This window comes from Cibotium barometz, chromosome 19, assembly GCF_041138505.1.
Source record: "Cibotium barometz isolate CiBa-2024 chromosome 19, ASM4113850v1, whole genome shotgun sequence".
NCBI lineage: Eukaryota > Viridiplantae > Streptophyta > Polypodiopsida > Cyatheales > Cibotiaceae > Cibotium > Cibotium barometz.
The window spans coordinates 25,895,462-25,919,557 of NC_141064.1; the positions used below are offsets into that span (position 1 = coordinate 25,895,462).

The following is a 24,096-nucleotide window of genomic DNA, read 5'->3' on the forward strand; positions in this document are numbered from 1 at the left end:
GTATTGTGCAAATTGATGAGGACATTGGTCTTAATGAGATCATGGTGTTGGTGGGACTTATCCACATGCATACCCAAAGGGTCAATCACAAGGGCAAGTTTATTGAGCTAAGCAAGATAGAAATGAATGAGTTCTTGGCTACACTTCATGCTTGAATGGGGATGGAATGCTTCAGCTCATGTTGAAAGATTTAGGTATAAAAAGGGATAAAAGAGGTTACCCGCTCACTCAACCTTTTGGGCATTGCATGGACTATGATTATGGGGGTCTTTGTGAGTTCATTGAGGGTATCCTTATGGTCAACACACTTGCTGAAAATTCTGAAAAGCAAGTGATTGTAAAACCATACACTCAAGTACAAGATGTTTTGAACATTATCCCATGTACCGATTATGTTCCGACATGCATAGATTTTTTTCCTATGTTGGAAACATCCATATGTGTTGATGTAACGGCCCATTGTGAGCCAATGATGAGCTTTATAATGGCTAGAAATTCACATCCCGTTGATGGTTGTGTGAATGAGCCTCTTTCACCTTTCTCAAGGACTCTTCACACTTGGCTTTATGATGCATTGATTAATTATTGTTGGGACAACAAGCACATGTGGAATGCGACGAGTTTCTTGGAGTGACTCACCTTTTCTTGGGGTTGACTTGAAGTCATATTTAAGAGATATTGATGTGCATGAGATGATGGAGTCCATATGTGTTTTGGAGGTGGATGGTTTTACTTTAGGCACTACACCTTCTATTGATGCATGTATCCATGAGTATGATGACTTTGTGGAAGAGATGGATGCTTATGTTCATAAGAGATTGGATAGTTGTGCATCTATTTTGTGCGATGCTCATGATGTGGACATATGTGATACTCATAGTGTGGACAGCTTTGTTTTTGATCCACCTATGGTAAGTTTACACGTGCATTGATTGGTGTGGACAGCCATACTAGGGATTCACCTGTGGTGGTGATGCTTTTTCGAGTTCGGAGTGGAAAGTTTATGATTGTGAGCTCTATGAGACCGCTTCTTTTGCGGATGCCTTATCGGAGTCTAATGTTGATGAGAATCATGCTTATGATGGTCTTGAGGATTGTACCTTGGACATGTGGGTAGATTACACATATGGTGATATTTATGCACATTATGATTTGACATGTATTGATCAAAGTGTTGTGTGTTACAGTGATGCCTTACATACACCTATTAGAGATGCTTCTTGTTTCCGTAATGTGTATGGCAATTGTCCTTAACTATGGGACATTGATAGGTGCTATGCTCATTGCATAGAGGATGACATAGAGAGAGTTGTAACTATGGAGGGTTTGTCAGATTATCATTGTACTACCACACCTATCATAAGGACGGGGATAACTATGATAATGCTTATTCTATGCTTGATGGTGGAGATTTCTGTATGTATAGTGAGCATGTGTATTTGGATGATCACACCTATGTCCATATGGATGTCAGCTCTATGAGGTGTGTATTTTTGGACCTTATGGATGCCAACACGAGGTGATGGTTTATGCAGTTGGGGAATTCATTTTTGTATGTGCTTGGTGCCATTTGGAATGTTATTTTGATGGATATCACACGACCATCTTCATCATAGATAATGGTTCTTTACATTTTCCATTTGACCCTAGGGGTTATAGAGCCATTGTCTTGGGCGAGTGCAAGACCTGGATTTCCATTTGACCCAGGAGATTGTGTGATGATTGAGGATGCATGGCTATATCATCTTTTTGACCTAGGTGGCATCATGTTATACAGCTTAGGAGTTGGTCCATGAAGTTTTCCATTTGATCTAGGAGGCTACGAGGACCTTTTGATGTTGGTGTTGCTTGTGCATCGATATTTGAAGGTTTCCATTTGATATTGGCGGGCAACTTGGCTTATTATAAAGGATCATGGACTATTGACACTTACTATGGTATATGACTCCACATGTTGTGGGTCAGTTTTGGTTTGTTTTGCACGACCACCCTTTGATTTCGAGGACGAAATCATTGTAGGAGGGGATGGTTTGTAATGTAGGAAATTATGTGCTTGGTTATACCACACATGCACATATGGGACGAGGGCCTAGGCACATGATATGGGGCATAGGACTTGGATTTATGGGCAACCCATGTGTGAAAGGTCCTAGGAGTAAGTGACTCTATAAGTCACTTATGGGATAGTTTATACCAATCTTTGATATATTTTATGAATACACATTACCTTATGCCTTTGGCACATAAGATTCTAGGATGGTGACCTACACCTTTGTTGTCTACTCTATGTAATGAGTGGGCCTTCCTTCTTGCATGTTCAATACCAATATAAAGTCTAGCGTATAACAAATCTTTGTTGCCTCCTCGTTTTATAATGGCAATGCACTACCTACTTGTAGGTGGCAAGATACTAACCAACTGTAATCTATGACCAACAAAGAATAATGGTCTTCATACACACTTCATAAACATATTACAAAACATAAATATGTACAAGTTTATTTTTCTTAGCGACATAAAGAGGAACAACATCCACTTTGCTTTGTCTATCAGAACGCCAAATCTTTCCCTCAATTTGGTTAACTCTGTACTTTTCTATGAGTAACTATGTACCCATGAATATACTCTTCTTAAGTTGGAATATTTCAAGAGCCACCTCTTACAATTTGCTTGAACCACTTACTACAAAGTGCTCATATAGATTGGGTTAAAACTTTTGGGACTATGGCACAAAGTTTAGGGCATTCCAGCACCAAATTATTGTTGATCCAACATATAAACAACAACTATGCCAATCTCTGAACTCTATGGTTTAGTATCTAACTATGATCCAAATTATTGTTGATCCAACATATAAACAACAACTATGCCAATCTCTGAACTCTATGGTTTAGTATCTAACTATGAGTCCCACTAGGGAGCGATAGGGGCCTTAGACTCATCTTCAGTGTGAATACAAATAGCAAAGTTCTTTAAGAACTTGCCCTAAATATTTTGTGGATCCACCTCATGGACATCTACCATGCTTGAGCATAGCGTGAAAACAATTTCATACATACTCAACTACACACTGAATACTCTTACCAATTTGGTTTAGCACCGAATTGACAAGGTTAGGGCTTTATCTAGAATAACAAGCACCTAAAGTTTGTGACTTTCCATAAAATTTGAGCTCGATGGAAGTCAATAACTATATTGGTTAAATGAATATGTCACTTTCTTCCGATAAATTTATCACCCCCATTTGACACAAAGTTAAGCGGGCATGAAGGATCCACCCCTAAATGCTCTGTCTCAGTACATAACCCAAGAGATTCGTCGAATTCCTCCGAATCAGCACTCACTCTTCTTCTCGTAGAAACCTCGACTAATCCCTCCAGATTAGCACACCCTTTTAACGAGGAAGGTAATGATTGTTGGAAAGTACACGCACATACAATAATACCATGCCAAAGTATAAAAAATGATCGAGATAACTGCTAGGCATTCTGTACTAGCATCAAGATCAAGATCAAGATAACTGCTAGGCATTATGTACTAGCATCAAGATCAAGATTTGTGTAATCACTCTGGATTAGCTTCAAACCTTGAGTTTACTTCTGAACCACCATGTTCAGTCTAAACTCGCCACACATGTTAGAATACTCCGCTAAGCTCTCCGGCTTAGAATTCTTTTTAACACACAGTCATGGTTTGTAAAATTATGTTGGATCCAATTAAGTAAATAACCATGCTTGTTTGGAGTGAAGTACTTCTCACTTTAACCAAGTAGTAACCCTATCACATACTGGTAATGATCTACTCATTTCCCAGTGCCTAGGTTCTATAAGGACATTAACTTTGCAACACTAAATACCCTAAGAAAACTAAGAATTTACCTTTTTAATTTATGAAAGTCATTCCATACTTCCATAATTTGCATGGTAGTAGCCCTACATGTGCTAAAAAATGAACACCAGTCTTGGATATAGGCAAGATTACACTCCTTGAATGTTCTAGGGCACCCCCACATATCACAACCATCCAACTATACTAGTCTTCTTGGTCACCCCAATGGTTCTATAGGGGTTCTATAGCATTCTCAAACTAGAAACCACTCTATCAGCACTAGTATTTAATCATTGCTATGCTACACAGAGCTTCTCCGAACTCTATCATTGGATTTCTTCCCAACAAAAGGCTATAAGTGAGTCTCAAACTCAATCTTGTCTAAACAGTTGATCACTACAGAACAAGCTTACAACCAATCAAAGGGTCAACCTCTATGTACAAGCCTTGGTGTCCCATACCACCAAGACCACAATGACCTTCATGAACATTTGATGTCCCATACCAGCATGAAGCTCATCTCCTTGAGAAATAAAATCTTATGCATATGGATGACTACGCACCGTTTGCACAAGACGAACCATGCATAGTCTGCTCCAAAGTTCAACATGGCTATAATTTTAAGAACTATATCAAGTTCCATAGCCTCGGATACTCAATCTAGAGTATTTATTAGAATAATCCGACAATGTCCCAACGGCCTTCTACATAAACTACTGATCAAGCTAGTACATGAAGTAACAAGGGAAGGTCTAAAGACTAGCCTCAAGGTAGCTTTTAGAGCAAGACCTCTAAGGGACACTCCCATCTTATCAAAAGAAAGGAGCAATGACATACTTTAAAGGTGGGTAGAGTAGCTCCGTACTCTATCACAAGCCATAGTGAACAATTAGACCGTTAACATCATGAACATCCGGGTTTTGGTAAACTCCGAATTGAAAAATCACTACAGACCTCACTCTAAAATTACTACAAATCTTAGAATAATTGATCTATATAACCATGCACAAGTGCTTGCATCTCTACGGACCAATAATACACATCGATTATTTTGCAACAAACACTGCAATTATCATATTCTCCAGGTACTTATTTGTGGTTTAAATCTACAACACCCACCCGGATTGTACAAGTAAGCAAATGACTCATGTGCATTCTTGCACAATCATCCATAAATGTACACATTTATTTTATCATAGCATCATATGACGATGGCACCAATTTTATGGCAATTGCAACCATGAATTAAAATTCTTTATTCGGCTCTGTGAGAACCCTTCTTGTAGATAATTCTATGTGTGACTACACACACTTGGAGCCAAAAATGTCAGATTAGGCTCCCTTTTATCATGCCAAATACTCATGGTCAACACACAGGACCATGTCATTAGTTTTTCAATCGCTACGTTACCCGCAAACTATTTCCAGACTGTGCCAAATTAAGACCTCACTTACTCGTATCCTCTTTATGGGCATGCACAAGAGGTAAAAGCACTCAAATTCCATGATGCCAAGTTTTTGTGTGACGAACAATCAATGACAACGAAAGTGTGTACACTTGCAAATCTATGCTACAATGACGACACAAAACTGCCTACACGTGGCTATGTGTGCTATGACTTATGTCATCGTGTGTGTGTTTCACACACACCCCACACACACATATAAAAAGTGTGTGAGGTTTTTTATTGTGGGAACCTCCCCCAAACATCTTAAAAATAAAATTAAAAATTAAAAATTTATTAAGGTTCTAAAACCTCATCATCATCGTGTGGCACTCTCGTTGCTGTTGGCCTCGCTCGTCATGTGAGATAGCTGGTGAGCATCTATCGTTGCTGCTGCAGTCAGCGCAGAACCAAGGCAACGGTGTCGATGTCTGACAGACGGACGCCAAGGCAACGGTGTCACCTAGCCCTTGCCCCTGGGTGTCGTTACGCTCATGGGCCTTGGGGCCTGCGTTCTGACCGGACTATTGTCGGAAACACGCCGGCTAAGCGTGTAGTAAGAGAGCCGTAGCCCCTGCATGCTGCAGTTGACGAAACACGCCGGCGACGGCGACTGTTGCGCACACTAGACGGGCAAGACTATAATCATCATCCTTTTTTATCTTTACCCTGTAGAATTGCGTAGCCAGTTCATCTAATCATACGTTCGCCTTCTACTACTTTGCTGGTGTGGCTGGACTTTCCTGGTCGACGTCCTCTAATTTTTTGTAACCAACTGTTTGACTTGTTCTAATAGCCGGACCAGCTGTACAGGCTGTCCCAGTGGTATTTGTACCACGCGTACTTCACACTAATTATAATTATTTTCTGCCCAATGACATCTTTTGCGGCTGCGAGTTTCAGCTATTGTGTTTTCAGCCCAAGACTAATTCATGAGACACCAATTGTCAACTCAAAGACACCAATTGTCAACTCAGAGCGTGGGAATACCGGATTCATATTCATACACGGTGGATAGCAAGGCCAATTGCCTCTGAAGACGTTGGCTTCTTTGGATAGCAAGGCCAATTGCCTCTGAAGACGTTGGTAGCTTTGGGCGCAGTTATCACAGATTGTCATGGCTATATGGGTATGCCCATCATCAACATCTATTCCGCTGCACACACCTTTGGTGTGTGCACATACAGAATCGTTTTCACCCTACTCTGTTGCTTTTCTCGTTTGGCTATGGCTAGCTCGGTCGCCCATGGTCCTCTAACCCATGTGCCTCTGCCCTGGACCCCAAACACACTCGCCACATGTGCTTCGGTGTCATGTGGACTCCATGTCTGGTCGAGCTCCCGCCACATGCTGTTTACAGGCGACGTAGTAGCATGTCATTCTCCCCTGTCTGTAAGGTTTTCTCTTCCAAGTCTAATGTCAACGAATTTATTACCCATTGTCAGTTGCAATTCTTATCATAACAACATTCATAAGCTCACATGTTTAAGCACCATACAATAGCAATGACCATGGTATTTACTACATAAGCTATACTTTTAAATGCAGCTTAATAATCTTTACTACACAAGCTATACTTTTAAATGCAACCCAATGAGCTATAAATTGCAACATTGAAACCTTGTTTCCTTTATAAACAAGAATTGCCAAAGTTGACAAGCCTTCTAATCCTTCCCATGTATTGTTAAATTAGTCCTTTCTAATGATAATGGAAAAAGAGTAAACCTTTAGATTGCTATGCCTCGCAGGGTTCACTCACACTAAAGATACCCATTCCAGCCTAAGCATGTGGAAAAGAATTAAACAATAAAATATAACATGTTCACCTCCTAAATTGTCAAATGCCATACAGATTCGAGATTGACATAATAGCAAGGATCCCAAGAGAAAGCACCTCTCTAGATTTGGTTGGGGAGGATTGAGAAGTTTGAGTACTTTTGTCAGTTTTGCCTAATGTATTAAGAGAGCAAAGGGAGATGCCACTCCTAATTCATATGGGTTATAAACCACTACCAAGAATCCTGAGGTATCCCAATTAGACCTATCTCAACCTCTTTACATTAGAGAAGAGGCAACATAGGTAGTTACTACTAAAAAATGCTCAAACCCGACAATATTGTTCGCCCAAGAGCAAGGGGTCTAAGGATATAGCCACAAATTGACACAATCCCAAGTTCCTCATGCATGGATACGGGGTGAAGAATGTTATAGGCCTCCCCAATTGTCACGATGCATGAGAAAAGTCTCGTAAGGGCCCACCCTTGTTGGCCAGGAATTTTATGGGAGAAGTGAAAAAAAGATTGTGTGTTGAGCACACCCTTGCTCACCCACCTCTGCCACATGCTAGAAATGTAACCTTGACATTGAAACCCTTAAGCATTGCCAACATGCCCACCACATGCTTCATGATCAACATAGCATTTTGTGCATACATGATAAGTTGATTTCAGCCCTTGGTTAGTCTCTAACATTGGAAATGCATATTAAATATGAGGCCCACTATTTGAATGCCTCCCTAAGTTAGACAAAAACACCAACCTAATCTATCCTCTACTCTATCATGGACTTCAATTGTGCAGCATATATGCTCACCTCATACCATCATGCAAGCAAGCCTCTCGACACAACCTTTCAAGATGCATGCTATGGTCAATAATTGAAGAGAGAGAGGCCTAACATAAACATATCTCTAGGACACAGTAAATGTTTTGCATAACATACAATGTGTTCACCCAAAAACCTCACCAACAAATTTATACGCTACATATTAAAGAGGGCTGTGATTTGGGGCTTACTTGACAAGCTCTATTTTGAGGTTGTTTCAACGGTTGAGGAGGCGTAGATTGCTGGGCAAAAGGTGCAGAGAAGTGAGCAAACCCTTGCGTGGCTTACGGGTAAAGAATGCAAAAGCTTACACATAGGGCAGCACGGTGGTTTACCTGCATGATTCAAACTTGGCTTACATGAGATGACTCATGTGTGAAAGTCTTGGTGATGGCATTGCTCGCATGCCTGACATGTGGCCACATGTCTCTCTTGGTTTGGTGTGGTTTACCAAAAAAAAAAACTAGGCCCCGTTTTTTAAAAACACTCACCGTGCCATAACATGGGCCTTCACATGAGGCGTACGCTTGTAGATGGGTAATAACAATTTGTGAAGGCTCTCATAGTTTAGGTTCTCCCGTTAGTACCACTTGATATCCAGGCGCGCTCTGTCATTGGATTAGCGATCGCCTTCATTTTCAGATCAGTGGTCTCTGTGTGCAGATGATTTCAAGCGGAAAGAAGACCCTTATCACCTGCTTATGGCGGGGGATCGTAGCAAAGCAGGACATTTCTCAGGGTGTCAAGGAGGGCGTGCAGTTCCCACCAGTTGGCCGCATAGGTAGGGTTTCCTCAGAGATCAGAGGTCCCCCTGTTTTCTCAGAAACTAGGGTTTCCGCCCTTGCTCTTCACTCGCATTTCAGATTGAGCAGGCATCTCCAAGCTTACAGCGTCTCTGATTTTCAACAGCAAAAGGTAAACACTTAAACTGTTGGCCATGATTGCTCACAAGCTTCTGCAGACGGTTGCCCAAGCAGCGATACCATCAGGTTTAGGTGGCAGTCAGCTAAATGTTTCTATGTGGACTGTCGATAATTTTTGATTGCTTTCGTGGGGTTTTAGACAAAATTGTGGGTGAGGGCAACCATGTTTTGATTTCATGGCTAGAGAGACCTAGCATTGTTTGACATCAGGGAACACATGCATGTCTTATTAAGAAACTGTTTACTTGCAAATGCCTCAACAGTTACAAGGGAAATAATGTGCAATTCTTATAGTAGATTTTGCCTCTCTTCTTTTCTTCGTCACATAGTGTTGGGGCTCTTCACAGATGTCTGTGTGTCGGACAAGTTTGAATGTCTCATGTGTCAGGACAATCAATTTGCGCATCTATGGATGGACCAACCCATGTATTAAGCTGAATGTGATGTTTTGTGTGGAAATTGATCCGTGTGTCAGAAGTATTCCTTTGTCGGTATGACACCCTCCTCAACTTTGTTGAGAATCTTACTATGGAATTGATCATGGTGATTAGCAACATAGATTAAGCATAACTAAGGTGTGTTATACCACACCAAGAAAGCCATTGCTAGAAAGAGAGAGTAGCACACTCAACAATCAATTCTATTGCATATGCTAATGAACCATACAATGAGGTTTCTAATGTAGATAGCTCTCATCGCACTTTACATGTGCGCATCCATGTGGCACACTCTTTTCCACTCTTTTGGTCAACACTCATATACCATACAATATTATACGAAGCATTCTGATCTTTCCACAATATCTTGTACCTCTAGGGTGCTTTCCTATATATTCAATCAAATAACCCATTCATTTTACATATCTCATTTCAACACCCCTTCTTAATGTAAAATTGGGTGTTCATAATCTCTCCAATCATTTTTGACCAACTTACCTCTCTCCAATCATTTTTGACCAACTTACCTCTCACCTCCATCAATTTGGCATTGCCAATCTCAATACTCTCTTTCAATGCAAATTAGAGTGTTCAACAAGTGTGTGTACATGTGCCTAGCTAACGTAGACACGAAGTCTATTTTGAGGTCACTTGCTCACAGTGAAACCAGTGAGTCCAATTATTTGAACATAAATGTTCGGGTGGAACCGATCCATGCGCATGCACCTTGCACGTGCATCGCCTATGCACGTTATTACAAAACCATTTTGAGCTTCTTGGTGAGCTCGTGTACGGTTACCTTCATACCATAGGTGAAAAAAATACAATGCCTTTTAGTTGAAGCCAGGCAACGAATCCAAGTGTGTGTGAACATCTTCTTCAAAAACTTTGAAATTTTGGTTGTGTGTGAATGGACCTTTAAACTTTATTAAACTTTCTTAAAAAATTAACACATGCTGCTAACTGCAACTCTGACATCTGCACACGGCTTGCTTTTGCATTGAATTCTCTTTCACTTGCTGCCTATTGTTGCATGTCTTTCTTTCTTGTTGAAGTGCGCGGAACTGACTGCCTTACTTTCTGCTACACACCAAGACTTGTAGGTGTATGTGGATCTGCCTGTTGTAGGTTGAGACCCACTTTCCTCTTTTGTAAGTCGTCTTCTTTGTTGTTGCTAATGTATACACAGTCTGCCATAGCTTCTGCTCCATGGGGACCTTGCCACGATTGCAACCTCAAGTAATGATTGTGTACGTTGAGCTCTTGGTTACACTAACCATGATTGTGTTCGCCCTCTATTGTTCGTTGAATGTTCGCTGCTTGCCTGCTGTTTGCTGCAATGTCCATTTGCTGCTGTTGGCTTTCTTGACATTGAATAGAAAGTATATGCTTGCTTTGGCTGCCTATCTTCATGTTACCATAGCTGCATCTACAGTAGTTCTGTGCAATAATCCTTGCTTACCTTGCTCTTTGCGTGTTGTGCCGGCTGACTGTGATGTGATGTTGATGCTTTCAGAACTCTTTCTCGAGCTTCTTGCTTCTTGCCTAGCTGCACCTCTCTCTCGGGCTACACTCGGCCTCAAGACTCGGCCTCAAGCTTGCTCTTCTTACTGTGCAGTCTCCTCTGGCCGTGTCCATTATCAACCTCCTCATTTTGCAGCACTTGTGTTTGTCGCTGTTCCTTTCCATGCAACGGCACTAGCTCTTACAAAGCCTTCTTGCTTGATTATACTCTTCAAGTGGTTTGAATATGCAACCCCTTGTACCTGCAACGTTTTGCCTAAAAAAAAACCTCCTCTTTGATGTGTTGCTACTTCTTGTAGCTACTTGCCTCCACAATGAACCTTCTACCAAGGTTCCATAGCCATTAGTATGGCCATTCACAAGCTCACCATTGAGCTTCTCATAAGCATGCATCCACTGTTGCATGCTCCAAAGGGTGCTTCTCCCATAGTTGTCACGGTACGAAAAATACGATACCGTATGGGAATTTTTTGTTCGATATGAAATTTTGAAATACCATACGATAAAATACGGTTTTTTTTTTCTACTCTTCCAAAGTATGGAGCTTCAAACTTGAATGTGGGGAAGGTTGGGGGGGAGGAGAGTCTAGAGTGCTTGAGAAACCAGAACATGGAGATGTGTCTCTCCCAGTTGCATCTTCCAATTGTCTCCAAAAAGAGCCTTCATGGGTAATGCGATACCAAAGGTCTTCTAATGTAGCGTTTATGACTAAGGGACCATCCTTGCACAAATACGGATAGTGCATCTAGGGTTCGTACATAGCTTGAGGATCTGATTGTTTGCTACCTATACCAGGTATCTCCAAGTGATGTAGCAAGATTCTCTCATCCTACCAATCAAGTGTACACTACCAGTCTACCTTGCCATATTTTTTAGGTCTCTCAGCAACTCCATATGGAATACTGAGTGGACACGAAAGTTGCGAAGTATTGCGGGCATCTGGGATCTTCTTAGGGCATGATTTTGTTTTTTGGAGCATTTGGAATTTTTTTTCTCAAGGTTGGGGGGGGGGGATTCGTACCGTATGAAACCATACGGTACCGTATCGTATGGTACGAATAGGTTCGTACCGGTACGAGAAACAACCTTGGCTTCCTAAACATGGGTTTTCTCAGTGAAAGCTTTAAATGCTTCCACCAATGTTGCCCATTATTTGTGAGCACCTTCGTGAGCCAAGCCCATATGACATGCTCCAATATGAGTTGCAACCAGGGTTGTTTCTTGTACCGGTATGAACCTATTCGTACTGTATGGTTCGTATGACGGACCGTACTACGATATTGTACGGTTTCATACGGTATGAACTCCCCCTCCCCCAACCTTGAGGAAAAAATTTCAAATGCTAAAAAAAAAATCTTGCCCAAAGAAGATCCCAGATGCCCGCAATACTTTGCAACTTTTGTGTCCGCTCAGTATTCCATATGGGGTTGCTGAGAGACTTAAAAAATCTGGCAAGGTAGACTGGTAGTGTACACTGGATTGGTAGGATGAGAGAATCTTGCTACATCACTTGGAGATCCTTGGTATAGGTAGGCTAGACAGACAGATCCTCAAGTTATGTATGAGGGAGAAGATTTAGACAAGGCCATTTTGATCTATAGATGTCATGTGCACAGTGTGTATCGCACGCAAGACTAGTTTCGAGGCTTGGGGAAGCTTGGAGCTAGGCAGGCTGATTGACGAGCTGAGTTAGGGAAATACTAACGGGCGGGCACCCAAGTATGGACGGGCGGGCGTCCAAGTGTGGACGCCCGATGACCAGCCAAGAGCCTATAAAAGGGTGGCCAAGGTTAGTTATTGAGATATAGAGAGTCTCGCGAGTTTGTGAGAGCTCTATGGTCTTGGAGCGTGGATCTAGTGCAGACATGCACCTGCTTTATGCAGCCGAGGCCGGCAACAATCTCAAGGCCCGTGAGGGCAGCTTTGTGGCGGTATGGGATGTCGTGAGGAGGAGATTGGTCGGTACGTCATCCTAGTTAGCTCAGCTCGTGGCTCGGTGGGGACAGCCAAGATTGTGGGCTTGCCCACGGCTGTCATGGTTGGGAGGTGAGTCAGGCTTGCACCCCCTTGCTTGTTTGTTTGTTTGTTTGTTTGCAGGATTCGAGTCTCGAACCGAGATCGATCACGAGGGGATCTGTGGGGATTTGACAGTGGTATCAGAGCATACCTCGTGAACGAGCAAGTCGGTAGGTAGAGAAGAAGAGGTCGAAGAAAGGTATGTGTTAAAAAGCTTTCTTGTTTTTTCTGTGCATACTGTTGTTTTCAGATTCAGTATGTGTTTTTTCTTCATCAAAGAGACCCATGTTGATGGGAGATGGTAGTCTTAGAAGGGTCGTTTACTTTGCAAAGAAGAGAAGAGTTTGTTGGTGCAGTCGCATGAACTGCAGGGAGAGAATCAGAAAAAGCATGTTGCTTTTCGTTGAACGAATGAGCGAGAGAGCACGTGTGAGAAGATGGATATGCGGGCACGTTTGTGCGCTGGCGGGAGACCTTGGCTATCGGGGGTTGGCAGGCGGGCGCATGTGCCTGCGTAGCCAGGCGGCCAGGCCTGCCAAGCTAGGTGGCCAGGCAGCCAGGCCCACGTAGGCGCCTTGGCCTACGCAGCTAGGCGACCAGCCTAGCGTCGGCGCCCAAGTTAACGCGGTTGGCCTAGAGGCAGCACCGGCCGACGGCTACATGTGCGACGCACTCAGGCGCCGGCAGCAAGGCGTGCACCGGCAGCAGTTCGATGGCGGCTCGTGGATGACGCCTGCAGACAGCTCGCCGCGGCGGTTAATCCTGGAGGGAAGAGAAAAAAAAAACGAGGAAAGCCTTCGCCGTTTTAGACTGGCTTTCGTTTTTTTTAAAGTTTAATTGTTAGAGATTTAAAAAACCCCCCCTCCAAGGTTAAACGTGTTTTATTTTTTTTAAGAAAATTGAATATATATATATATCCATATATATATTAATATATATATATTTATTTTTTAAAAAAAACACAAAAGCAAAGCAAAAGCTAAGCCTAGCTTTTGGAGATTTTTACCTTTTGGGAAATCTTTATAAACCCCTCAAGTGGGCTTCTTGCCACACATCTCTCAAGTTTTCAAGCTCTCAAGCTCTCAAGTTCACTCGCACTTTCATTGTGCAAAGATCGACTTTTCTCTCCACGTACCCTCTTCACGATGTCGACCCAAGAATCGGAATTGGAGCCCCTTGTGGAACGCGAAGGCTTGCCGGCTACGGAAGGTATCGATGCCGATCTTTGTGACGATTTTGTGTCAAAATCAGATTTCCAAGAGTTCAAAGTAGCTCTCGAAGCTTCTTCAACGGAACGTCAGGCTCAAATCGCAGCCTAGATGCAAGCTTTGCAGAACTCCATCGCTCTATTGACTACTACCCTCTCTACTTTCTCGGGTATGGATACCTTGGCTTCAGCTTTAGGCCCCAATATTACTCTAGGACTGTTCGGGGGCGAGCAAAAGCAGCGCACCAAGGAGATCGTGGACACGTGGCTACGTAAGTGGCAAGTTCACTTTCAGTTTCATCCATATGATGATGGAAAGAAGATCCAGTTAGCAGCAGGTTTCCTGCTCGGCAAAGCCTTGCTTTGGTGGAAGGAACTTAACCCTAAGCCAACGACTTGGGCTCAATTCGAAGACGTCTTCGAGAAAGAATTCCTCAAGAAAGAGGATGACTATGATGTTGTTGCCCGGTTTTCAGCTTTGACCATGACCTCGCAGCACCTTACTTATGAGGTCTACCTCCAGAAGTTTCGTGACTTGCAGATGAAAGCTACAAAGATGGATCCCACTACTCTTTTGAGATTTTTCGTAGCTGGTTTACTAGACTCGTACCGTCTACAGGTTAAAAATAACAAATGTAAAACATTGGACGAGGCCATTCATGCAGCTCGTATCTATGACGATACAATGGTCTCTTCCAAGTCAAAACCCGTTACCGAGCAAGGGAACAAGCATAGAAGAAAGTTTCTCCGCACCTATGGCTAACACGACAGAAGGAAAGTCTTCGGACCAACCTTCGAAGAGTTTCAGCTCGACACCAGCGAAGAAGAAACGACTCCTTAGGGCTTTAAAGCTCAAGAAGGAAGGACGTTGTTTTATCTGCGAAGAAAAAGGACACATGCGTAACGAGTGCCCAAAGCAAAAGGGTACCAAGACAAACGCAGGACGCAAGCCAAAGGCAGCTAATCAGTTGTCTTTGATAGGTACGTCAATTACTGTACTTTCTCGCCCTAGTTCTTGTTCTGATTGTCTGTTTAATTCTAAAGTATTTGGCTTGCATGATCTTCTCCGAGTTTATGGAGAAGTGAATGGCCATAAAATTCACATTCTTTTAGACCCTGGCAGTTCACATAACTTTGTTAACTACAAACTTGTGCAGAAATTGAGTCTTGATATGACACTCAGCGACCATACCTATGAGATACGTCTACCTGCGGGAAGGCAAGTTTGGGATCGCAAGGTGGAGATGCTTCCAATCTAGATTTAGGACTACAAAGACACTCTGGAATGCTATGTAATGCATCTAGAAAATGTAGACTTGTTATTAGGGATTGAGTGGTTTAAGACTCTTCAAGTCCAGATAGATTGGTCTAGTTATATTTTTTCTTTTCAGCATAGGGACACTAAGTATAGTATTTTAGGTGATTGTATTCATCCCTCTCAGGGACCTCTTGTAAATACAATTGATTTTGGAAATATAATGGATTCTTCTTCGTATACCGCTTTCCATTGTGTATTGATTCCACTTTCTTTCTTTCTCATCCCTTCCTTGGATGTAAATGAATTAAGTGTGTTTGAAAGCAAAGAATTACAGAAGATACTTGATTCGTTTCAAGATGTATTTCCTAAGGAACTGCCATCGAGTTTATCACTTGAACGGGCGATGAAAGGGTATGTAGAAGATTATGTTCTCAAGTGTCAAATTTGTCAGGCAAATAAAGCTGAACGCTTTAGACAGGCTGGGTTGTTGCATCCTTTGCAAATCCCAGGTAATAAATGGGAAAGTATTTCCATGGATTTTATTACCGGATTGCCAAGAACACATCAAGGCCACGATTCTATTTGGGTTGTGGTAGATCGCTTGACAAAAATGGCTAGATTTTTACCGACCTGGAAGACCATTGCAGCTACGCAATTAGCACGGCAGTTTATCGAGCAATTCTTTAGACTGTATGGGTTACCGCAGGACATATTCAGTGATAGGGACTCTAAGTTTACGAGTGATTTTTGGAAACTTGTTTTTGAGAAGTTGGAAACAACTTTAAATTTGAGTTCCTCTGATCATCCTCAATCTGATGGCCAGACTGAAAGAGTGAATCAGATTTTGGAGGATATGCTTCAAGCATATGTATCCAAAAGACAGAGTTCATGGGAGGATTATCTTCCTATGTTAGATTCTGCATATAACAGTACTAAGCATTCGAGTACAGGTTTTAGTCCTTTCATGCTTATGTATGGTTTTCAACCTAGATCACCTGTTACAGTAGGATTCTCAGGACTTCAGCATGATGCAGCACGTAATTTTTTGCAAGATATGCAGGAAATGTTACAAGTTGCGAAGGAATCTATTAGAAGTGCTCAAGACCGAGACAGGTGGCATGTAGATGGCAGCAGGCAGAGGATGTCTATCAAGCATGACCAGGATGTGGCGTTTACCCAGAGAGTTCTCTGAAGGAACGATGGTGTATTTGTCTCCGAAAGATTCTGAGACTTTACGGACAGGTAGATCTCCAAAATTATCCCCTAGATACTTACTGTGGATCATTTCGTATTACACGACGGATTGGTTCAGTTGCATATGAATTGGATTTGCTTTCTCATGTGAAAGTTCATCCTGTATTTCATGTCAGTAGACTTAAGGAAGTACTGGGTGGAGCAGATCAGTTAGTTACTCCTCAAGAAATTATAGATGTCGAGGACATGACATTTGTTCCGCACGAACCTGAAAAGATTCTTGGATTTCGTGAAAGAAGATTACGTAATACGCTTATCACGGAATACAAGATCAAGTGGAAGGATCGTGTTGAGGAGGACGCTACATGGGAGACATTGACTACTCTTCAGAGAGATTACCTTGGCTTTTTAGTGAGCTCAGGAGTGAGCTGAGGAAGGGGAGTATGTCATGTGCACAGTGTGTATCTACTATGTGCTATACGCACGCAAGACTAGTTTCGAGGCTTGGGGAAGCTTGGAGCTAGGTAGGCTGATTGATGAGCTGAGTTAGGGAAATACTAACGAGCGGGCACCCAAGTATGGACGGGCGGGCGCTCAAGTGTGGACGCCCGATGACCGGCCAAGAGCCTATAAAAGGGTGGCCAAGGTTAGTTATTGAGATATATAGTCTCGCGAGTTTGTGAGAGCTCTATGGTCTTGGAGCCTGGATCTAGTGCAGATGTGCACCTGCTTTATGCAGCCGAGGCTGGCAACAATCTTGAGGCCCGCGAGGGCAGCTTCATGGCGGTATGGGACGTCGCGAGGAGGAGATTGGTCGGTACGTCATCCTAGCTAGCTCAGCTCGTGGCTCGGTGGGGACAACCAAGACTGTGGGCTTGCCCACGACTGTCATGGTTGGGATGTGAGTTAGGCCTGCACCCCGTCGCTTGTTTGTTTGTTTGTTTGTTTGCAGGATTCGAGTCTCGAACCGAGATCGATCACGAGGGGATCCGTGGGGATTTGACAACAGAGGAGTCCCTAAACCTATCACCCTTGATGCACTGCCCATATTTGTGCAAGGACGGTCCCTTAGTCATAAAGGCTACATTGGAAGACCTTTGGTATCGCATTACCCATGAAGGCTCTTTTTGGGAGACAATTGGAAGATCCAACTGGGAGAGACACATCTCCGTGTTCTGGTTTCTCACGCACTCTAGACTCCTCCTCCCCAACCTTCCTCACATTCAAGCTTGAAGCTCCATAGTTTGGAAGTGTAGGGGAAAAAAAATCGTATTTTATTGTATGGTATCCCAAAATTTCATATCGAACCAAAAATTTCCGTACGGTATTGTATTGTACGGTATCGTATTTTTGTACCGTGACAACTATGGCTGCAACCAGCCCATCACCGCTTGCTACCAAGTTGACAAGCTTGCACCTTCAAACTTGCTCTTTGCTAAATGCAAGAGCCATGGGAATTGTAATTCCCCACGCAGCAACCCTTCACAAGAATTGAACATCTCAGCATGCCCAAACTCTAAAATTATGCTCCACAAAACTTTTTGGCAGCTTCTTGTTGACTATGTAGACTCCAAAGGTTTTTATATTACTAAAATCTCCATTTTCAGCTTTGTAGGCAGCTTCATAATCTCTCCAATCACCAAGAGCATAATCTCTCTCCAAATGCAATACTAATGACAATGAGTGTTTAATTTTTTTTCATAATAAAATAAAAATAATGCTTAATGAAATACCTCATAAACAAGAAAACTATACATAGATATGCACCGTGATCAAGAGCCCATCCTAGCTTTGATATCATGTTGAGAATCCTATTGTTATAGGACTGAGTATTTTACCGTTTTATCTTAAGCATTGCAATCATGTTTTAAACCTATTTAGCATTCACTAATCATGTTTACCTGTAAATGCATGTGTAAGTTTGTACACGTGTGGATGCATGTTTGGTGTGTGTGTGCGTGCATGTTCATATGCATGTGTTCTTCTCTTATGCTGTTGCAGGGGCAGCACAATTAGCAGCTGACGTGGCACTGCCACATGGCAGTTGACACGTGTGCAAGTACGGCTGGCTGCATAGGCTGGACTGCACGTGTGGCAGGCTGCTGCCTAGGAGCTGAGGCGGCTGCTGGTATTGCCACGTAGGCAGGCGCACAAGTGTAGCGCTGCCATGTTTGTAGCAGGGCAGCAAAGGCAAAGAGAAGCGAAGCTGTGCAAACAGGTGCAAGGCGAGTAGCAGCGATGGCGGCTGGCTACCACGCAGGCGGACAGGCGCATATAGCGTGGGCAGCAGCAGCGAAGTGCCGTGCAGCACATAAAGCGTGGGCGCCGGCCAGCAAGTCGCGTAGGAAAAAAAGGCGCAAAAGAAAAATGCCGGGCAGCCCATATAAAAAAATATATATCAAAAAAAGAAAAGCAGCGTGGGTTTTCGAAAAAAAAATGCTAGCGCTACTTGTGTTTTTCTTTTATTAAAAAAAGAGAGAGAAAGAAAGAGCTTTTTGATTGTCTTTTTGAAAAAAAGCCTTTCTAGTAGATTTTTCTAAGGGAGAAAAGCATAGCTTATTTCCCCAAACTTGTATAAATAGAGGCCAAGGCCCTTCTATCCCACAACACATCTTGGGTGAAAGCTTGAAGGAGATCTCCTCCCTGTGGATCAAGGAGGAATCTTCTCAGGAATTGTACAAGGGCTACGCCGACCTTGAGTTATAAATAAATACCTGCGGGGGCGCCACGCTTTGGAGCCAATTGGTCTTTTGTGCAGGAGCACTTTAGCTCCACTTAATTATTTTCTTCTTCTTCCAAATTTATTATTCCAGTTCGTAAAGTGATTAAAGTGTGATTAAGTGTGCTCACCGCCCGTCAAGGCCAGTTTCAAGGTTCCATTGTCGGGATTCATCGTCAACTTTTTCAAGAGGGCAAGCTTGTGGCCGACACGTTTAATTCTATGGCTGGAACTAGTACGGAGATGAAGGATTTATCTTCAGAAGAGGACGACTACTACTTCGATGAAGACAAGGAAAGTGAATAAGAAATACCTTGTGATATGCCAGAACTTGAAGATGATGATGCCACCTATGAAGCAAAGATGTAGAGTTTGATGGAGGGATTAATGGAACTCGCACGAAGGACTCACGTTTTCCACGAAACTTCAAAGTTGATTCTAAACCACGGAGGCAGGGGTCTGAGAAGAAAGCTAAGCCTCAACATTCGGCTCCCATCCACCCAAATTTTCAGCCATACCCCGATTCTTCTTCTTTTCCCCCACCTATGTTAGAAGTCATCTCCTGTCTTTACTGAGACACCAGGGCCTCTGTTGTGGGTGTGCCCGCGCTTATTAGGTGTTTTCTCATTTTTCCCCACTCTTCGTATTTTTTCCCATTTTTCTGTGGCTTGGGAGGCAGCCCTGTGGTGGCAGGAGGTCTTAGTTGTTGGCCGATTGCAGCTGTATGCCTACTGGAGGTAGCCAACTATACTTGCACAGGTCGTGGACTTGTTTCCATGCAGGCTAAATGTTCACACCTGGCTGACTGGGTGTAGGGGCTGGTCGTGGAGTTCATGCACCTGTCGGCTGTCCTAGAGCAGGCCGACTGCAGTGCTGGGCCATATAAAATGGCTCCACAGCCCCCTTGCCACATTGTATCATATTCGGGATCTTCTTGTGTATATATAGAGCAGAGTAACACGCCTCTATCTCTCTCCCTCTCTTGTGTTGTTTTTTTGCATTGCGTTTGCTCGTGTTCCCAGAGTTGGTCATCATCTCTGCTGCGTATTTTGACAACTTATCAAAGGAAACCCTTTCAATACTTCTCATCCTGGTTACTTTGGCGGAGGCTCTGTCTTTCATTCCATGACGGGTGTTACCCAACATGGGCATGACTGGTAGCTATGGTATGCAACCAGGTATGCATGGAGGTATGTATGGAGGTATGCCAGGAGGTATGTATGGAACTTATGGTGGTGGTGGTGAAAGTGCTTTTGGTATGCCTGGTATGGGAGGTGGTATGATGGGCATGGGATCTAATGTTGTGGGCAATTCTTTTCTCAAACCCCCATCCCTATGATAATCTTGTTCACGGCGAGAAGCCAAAAGATTATAAAGAGGGTGGTGCTGCAGTAAAGTTTGATACTTTCAGTGGAGCAAAGGATCGTTTGAAGGCTCTCACCTTCATTCAATAGTTTGATGCGGCATTTTTTGGTGGTAACTTCACAGAGGTATCTAAGGTATGAAAGGCAGCTTCTTTCCTAAAGGGTAATGCTCTTCAATGGTGGTCGACACTTCTTCATCAGGGAATAGCACCTAGCACTTGGGTGGAGTTCAAGCGAATCTTCTCTTCCTTATGGTTGACATCGATTTTTGAGGTGGATGTTATGATAGCTTGGTATCGATTAGATTCTAGAGATTGTGACAATTTGGAAGAATATAACAAGAAATTTTGGGATGCTTTGCTACCGGTCACATCCTTTAGGCCCGTGTCACTAGTTGAGCAGATAGAGACTTATTGTTGTGGGTTACCCAAGGAGCTTCGAGATTATTGCATCAAAACAAAGGTCATTAATATGACTCAGATGATAGAAAATGCTCACACTGGATATGCCATGCTTACTGGTCAGATGTCAGGATTCAAGGATCAACGTCTCTTCTCCAAGAAAGCACCAAAGGAGTCGAAAGAGACCAAAAACATTGCCCCACGAGAGAAGGGGCAATCCAAGAAGAGAAAATTTCAGCCCTTACCTCAAAGGACAGATGAAGAAAGGAAAGAGCTTATAGCTGGCAACAAATGTTTCTCTTGTGGAGAAGCAGGGCATCGGTACTATAGGTGTCCGAAGAGAGCACCTAAAAACGCAGTTGATTCACAGGAAGAGCCTAAAGCAAAGAAACAGAAACCGTCTGCTGGACTAGTACCTGACTTGATAGGGATGAAGCAAGGGGATGCATCTTCAGAGTTATGCAGAGCATGGGGAAGACTTCGGGATCAGGAGGTTTTGATCTTTTTCGATCCTGGGGCTCGTGCAAACTTCATCACCCACGAGCTTGCAACAAAGTTGGGCATCAAACCAGAGGAACTGGGTGTGTTACATGAGGCTACTTTGGCTTGTCTTGGTCATTCGGTTGAGGTTACACCGATCATTGGGAAACTGCGTCTCAGTGTGTAGACTTACACGGACAGAGAGGATAATTTCTTCATAATGCCTTTGGAGGGTTGTGATGTTTTGTTGGGTATGCCTTGGTGCCATAAGGTTCAAGCGGTAGTAGATACTTTCAACAGGAAAATCTCTCTAACTAATAAGAATAAGGAACACACTCTTGATGTAAAGCTTAAAGGGGAATCTATTCCTGTTGTATCGGAATAAAGAAACATCTTTCTGTATACTTAACTGTTTGTTAAAGAGAATCAGGATGCCACAGATTCTAACCTATCTGAGTTGGATAAGGAAAGATTGGATTTTCTCAAAAGTTTTCAAGATTGTTTTTCAGAGGCTTTGCTAGGGGAATTGCCGCCTGCTAGGCCCGAGGATCATGGGATTGATTTGATTCGTGGAAGTTCACCACCGAATAAGCCATCCTATAGGGTGAGTGCAGCCCAACAAGAAGAGATTATGAGCCAAGTGTGTGATCTGTTGGACAAAGGGTTGATTCAGCCGAGCTCTTCTCCCTATTGTTCACCAGTGCTTTTGGTACAAAAGAAAGATGGTTCTTGGCGGATGTGCATTGATTACAGGGCACTAAATAAGATTACCATCAAGAACAGATTCCCTATACCTCGAATTGATGATATTTTGGAATCGGTTACAGGGAGTAGCTTACTTCAGTCGCATTGATCTGAAGAGTGGATATCATCAAATTCGCATCAGGCCAGAGGATGTGCACAAGACGGCTTTCAGGACAACTTTTGGACTCTATGAGTTTTTGGTCATGCCCTTTGGTCTTACGAATGCTCCAACAACATTGAACAGGATGATGGATTGGATTTTTCGACTCCACTATGCTTTTGTGGACACTTTCTTTGATGATATGATTGTGTTTTCTCACTCAGAGAAGGAGCATCAGGAGCATTTGACCAAAGTCTTTGAGGAACTCAGAAAGCATAGGTTGGTTGTCAATGGAAAGAAGAGTGAATTTTTCATGTAGGAGATTCACTTTCAGGGGCACAGTGTGTCTAAGGATGGTGTCAGGATGGATCCAGCAAAAGTTGAAGCGATAAAGAATTGGCCGGATTTGCAGACCATACATGATGTGAGAAGTTTCTTAGGACTTTGTTCATATTACAGGAGGTTTATCCGATTCTTTGCAGAAATTGCTTCACCTTTATATCACTTTGACCAAGAAGGATGTAAAATTTTGATTGGACAGTAAAGGAAGTGGAAGTTTTCAACAAGCTTAAGGAAAAGCTAACCACTGGTCCAATTTTGGTTTTACTGGATCTTCATAAATTTTTTGTGGTATAGTGTGATGCATGCGGGAATAGCATTGGAGTTGTTCTTATGCAAGAAGGACATGTTATTGCTTATGAGAGTAGAACTCTGTCACCAGCAGAAAGGAATCTACAAGTGTATGAGAAGGAGCTTCTTGCGATTATTCATGCTCTTTCTTCTTGGAAGCATTACCTTCTTGGGACTGATTTCATTGTTCAGAGTGATCATCAGACTCTTCGATACTTCCTTACTCAAACGAAACTCTCAGAGAAGCATATGAGATGTGGGCAAACTTTTTGTCCATGTTTCACTTTCAGATTGTTCATGTGGATGGCAAAAAGAATGTGGTAGCAGATGCCTGCCGCCGTCTCCATTATCTTTCATCATGAACTTGATGATATGCGAGAACAGTATGCTCATGACTCAGTTTTTGAACGGATTTTTGATCGTTTGACCGAAGGAGAGTGAGTTTATCATTATTCTCTCAAGGAAGGATTTTTGATGATGCATGACAAATTGTGTCACATCTCAGTTGAGGCAGAAGGTTTTGACAGAATGCCATGCTCCGCCTTATGTAGGCCATCGTGGTATTGAGGCTACAATGAAGGCTTTGGAGGCATTCTTTTATTGGCCTACTATGCGCAGGGATGCTGATCATGATTGTATCATTTGTCAGAAAGTGAAGTATGACCGTCAAAAGACACCTGGGTTACTTCATCCTTTGCCTATTCTAGATAGACCATGGGAGAGTATTGCCGGGGATTTTATCTTTGATCTTCCTAGGACAAAGAGTGGGAATGATGGCATCTGGACTATTGTGGATCGTTTCAGCAAACAGGCACATTTCATTCCAGTCAGGAAGAAGATTAATGTAGAGCAAATGGTGAGGATATTTTTGATGAATATCTTCAAATACCATGGGATGTCCACATCTATTGTCAGTGACCGAGATCCTTGAATGACGAGTTTATTTTGGAGAGCATTGTTCGAGGACATGAAGACTTCGTTTAAGTTCTCATCGTCTTTTCATCCACAAACAGATAGGCAATCGGAAATTGCCAACTCAGTTGTATTGGATCTTCTAAAGTGTTATGTTTCGGATCATAAGGAACAATGGGAAAAGTATCTTTCTTTGGTGGAGTTTGCTTACAACAACACCATTCACACTTCGATAGGAAAGGCACCTTTCGAGATTGTGGAAGGCGGGAAGAAAGTACCTCCGATCCTGCATACAAAAGATAAGATCTTC

General features: G+C 42.8%; 1 protein-coding gene across 2 annotated transcripts in view; it reads left to right on the forward strand.

Moving 5' to 3' along the window:
• The first annotated feature begins 8,444 nt into the window (after positions 1-8,444).
• The window catches only part of LOC147628383 (uncharacterized), a 45,681-nt gene continuing 30,029 nt past the window's right edge, over positions 8,445-24,096 (forward strand). The window contains exon 1 of one of the 2 annotated variants that reach the window (XM_086813460.1): positions 8,445-8,792. In XM_086813460.1, coding sequence (XP_086669586.1) covers positions 8,541-8,792 — 252 coding nt within the window. In that variant the 5' untranslated portion in view covers positions 8,445-8,540. The remainder of the gene's footprint in view (positions 8,793-24,096) is intronic. The other variant, XM_086813461.1, reaches the window with a different exon arrangement.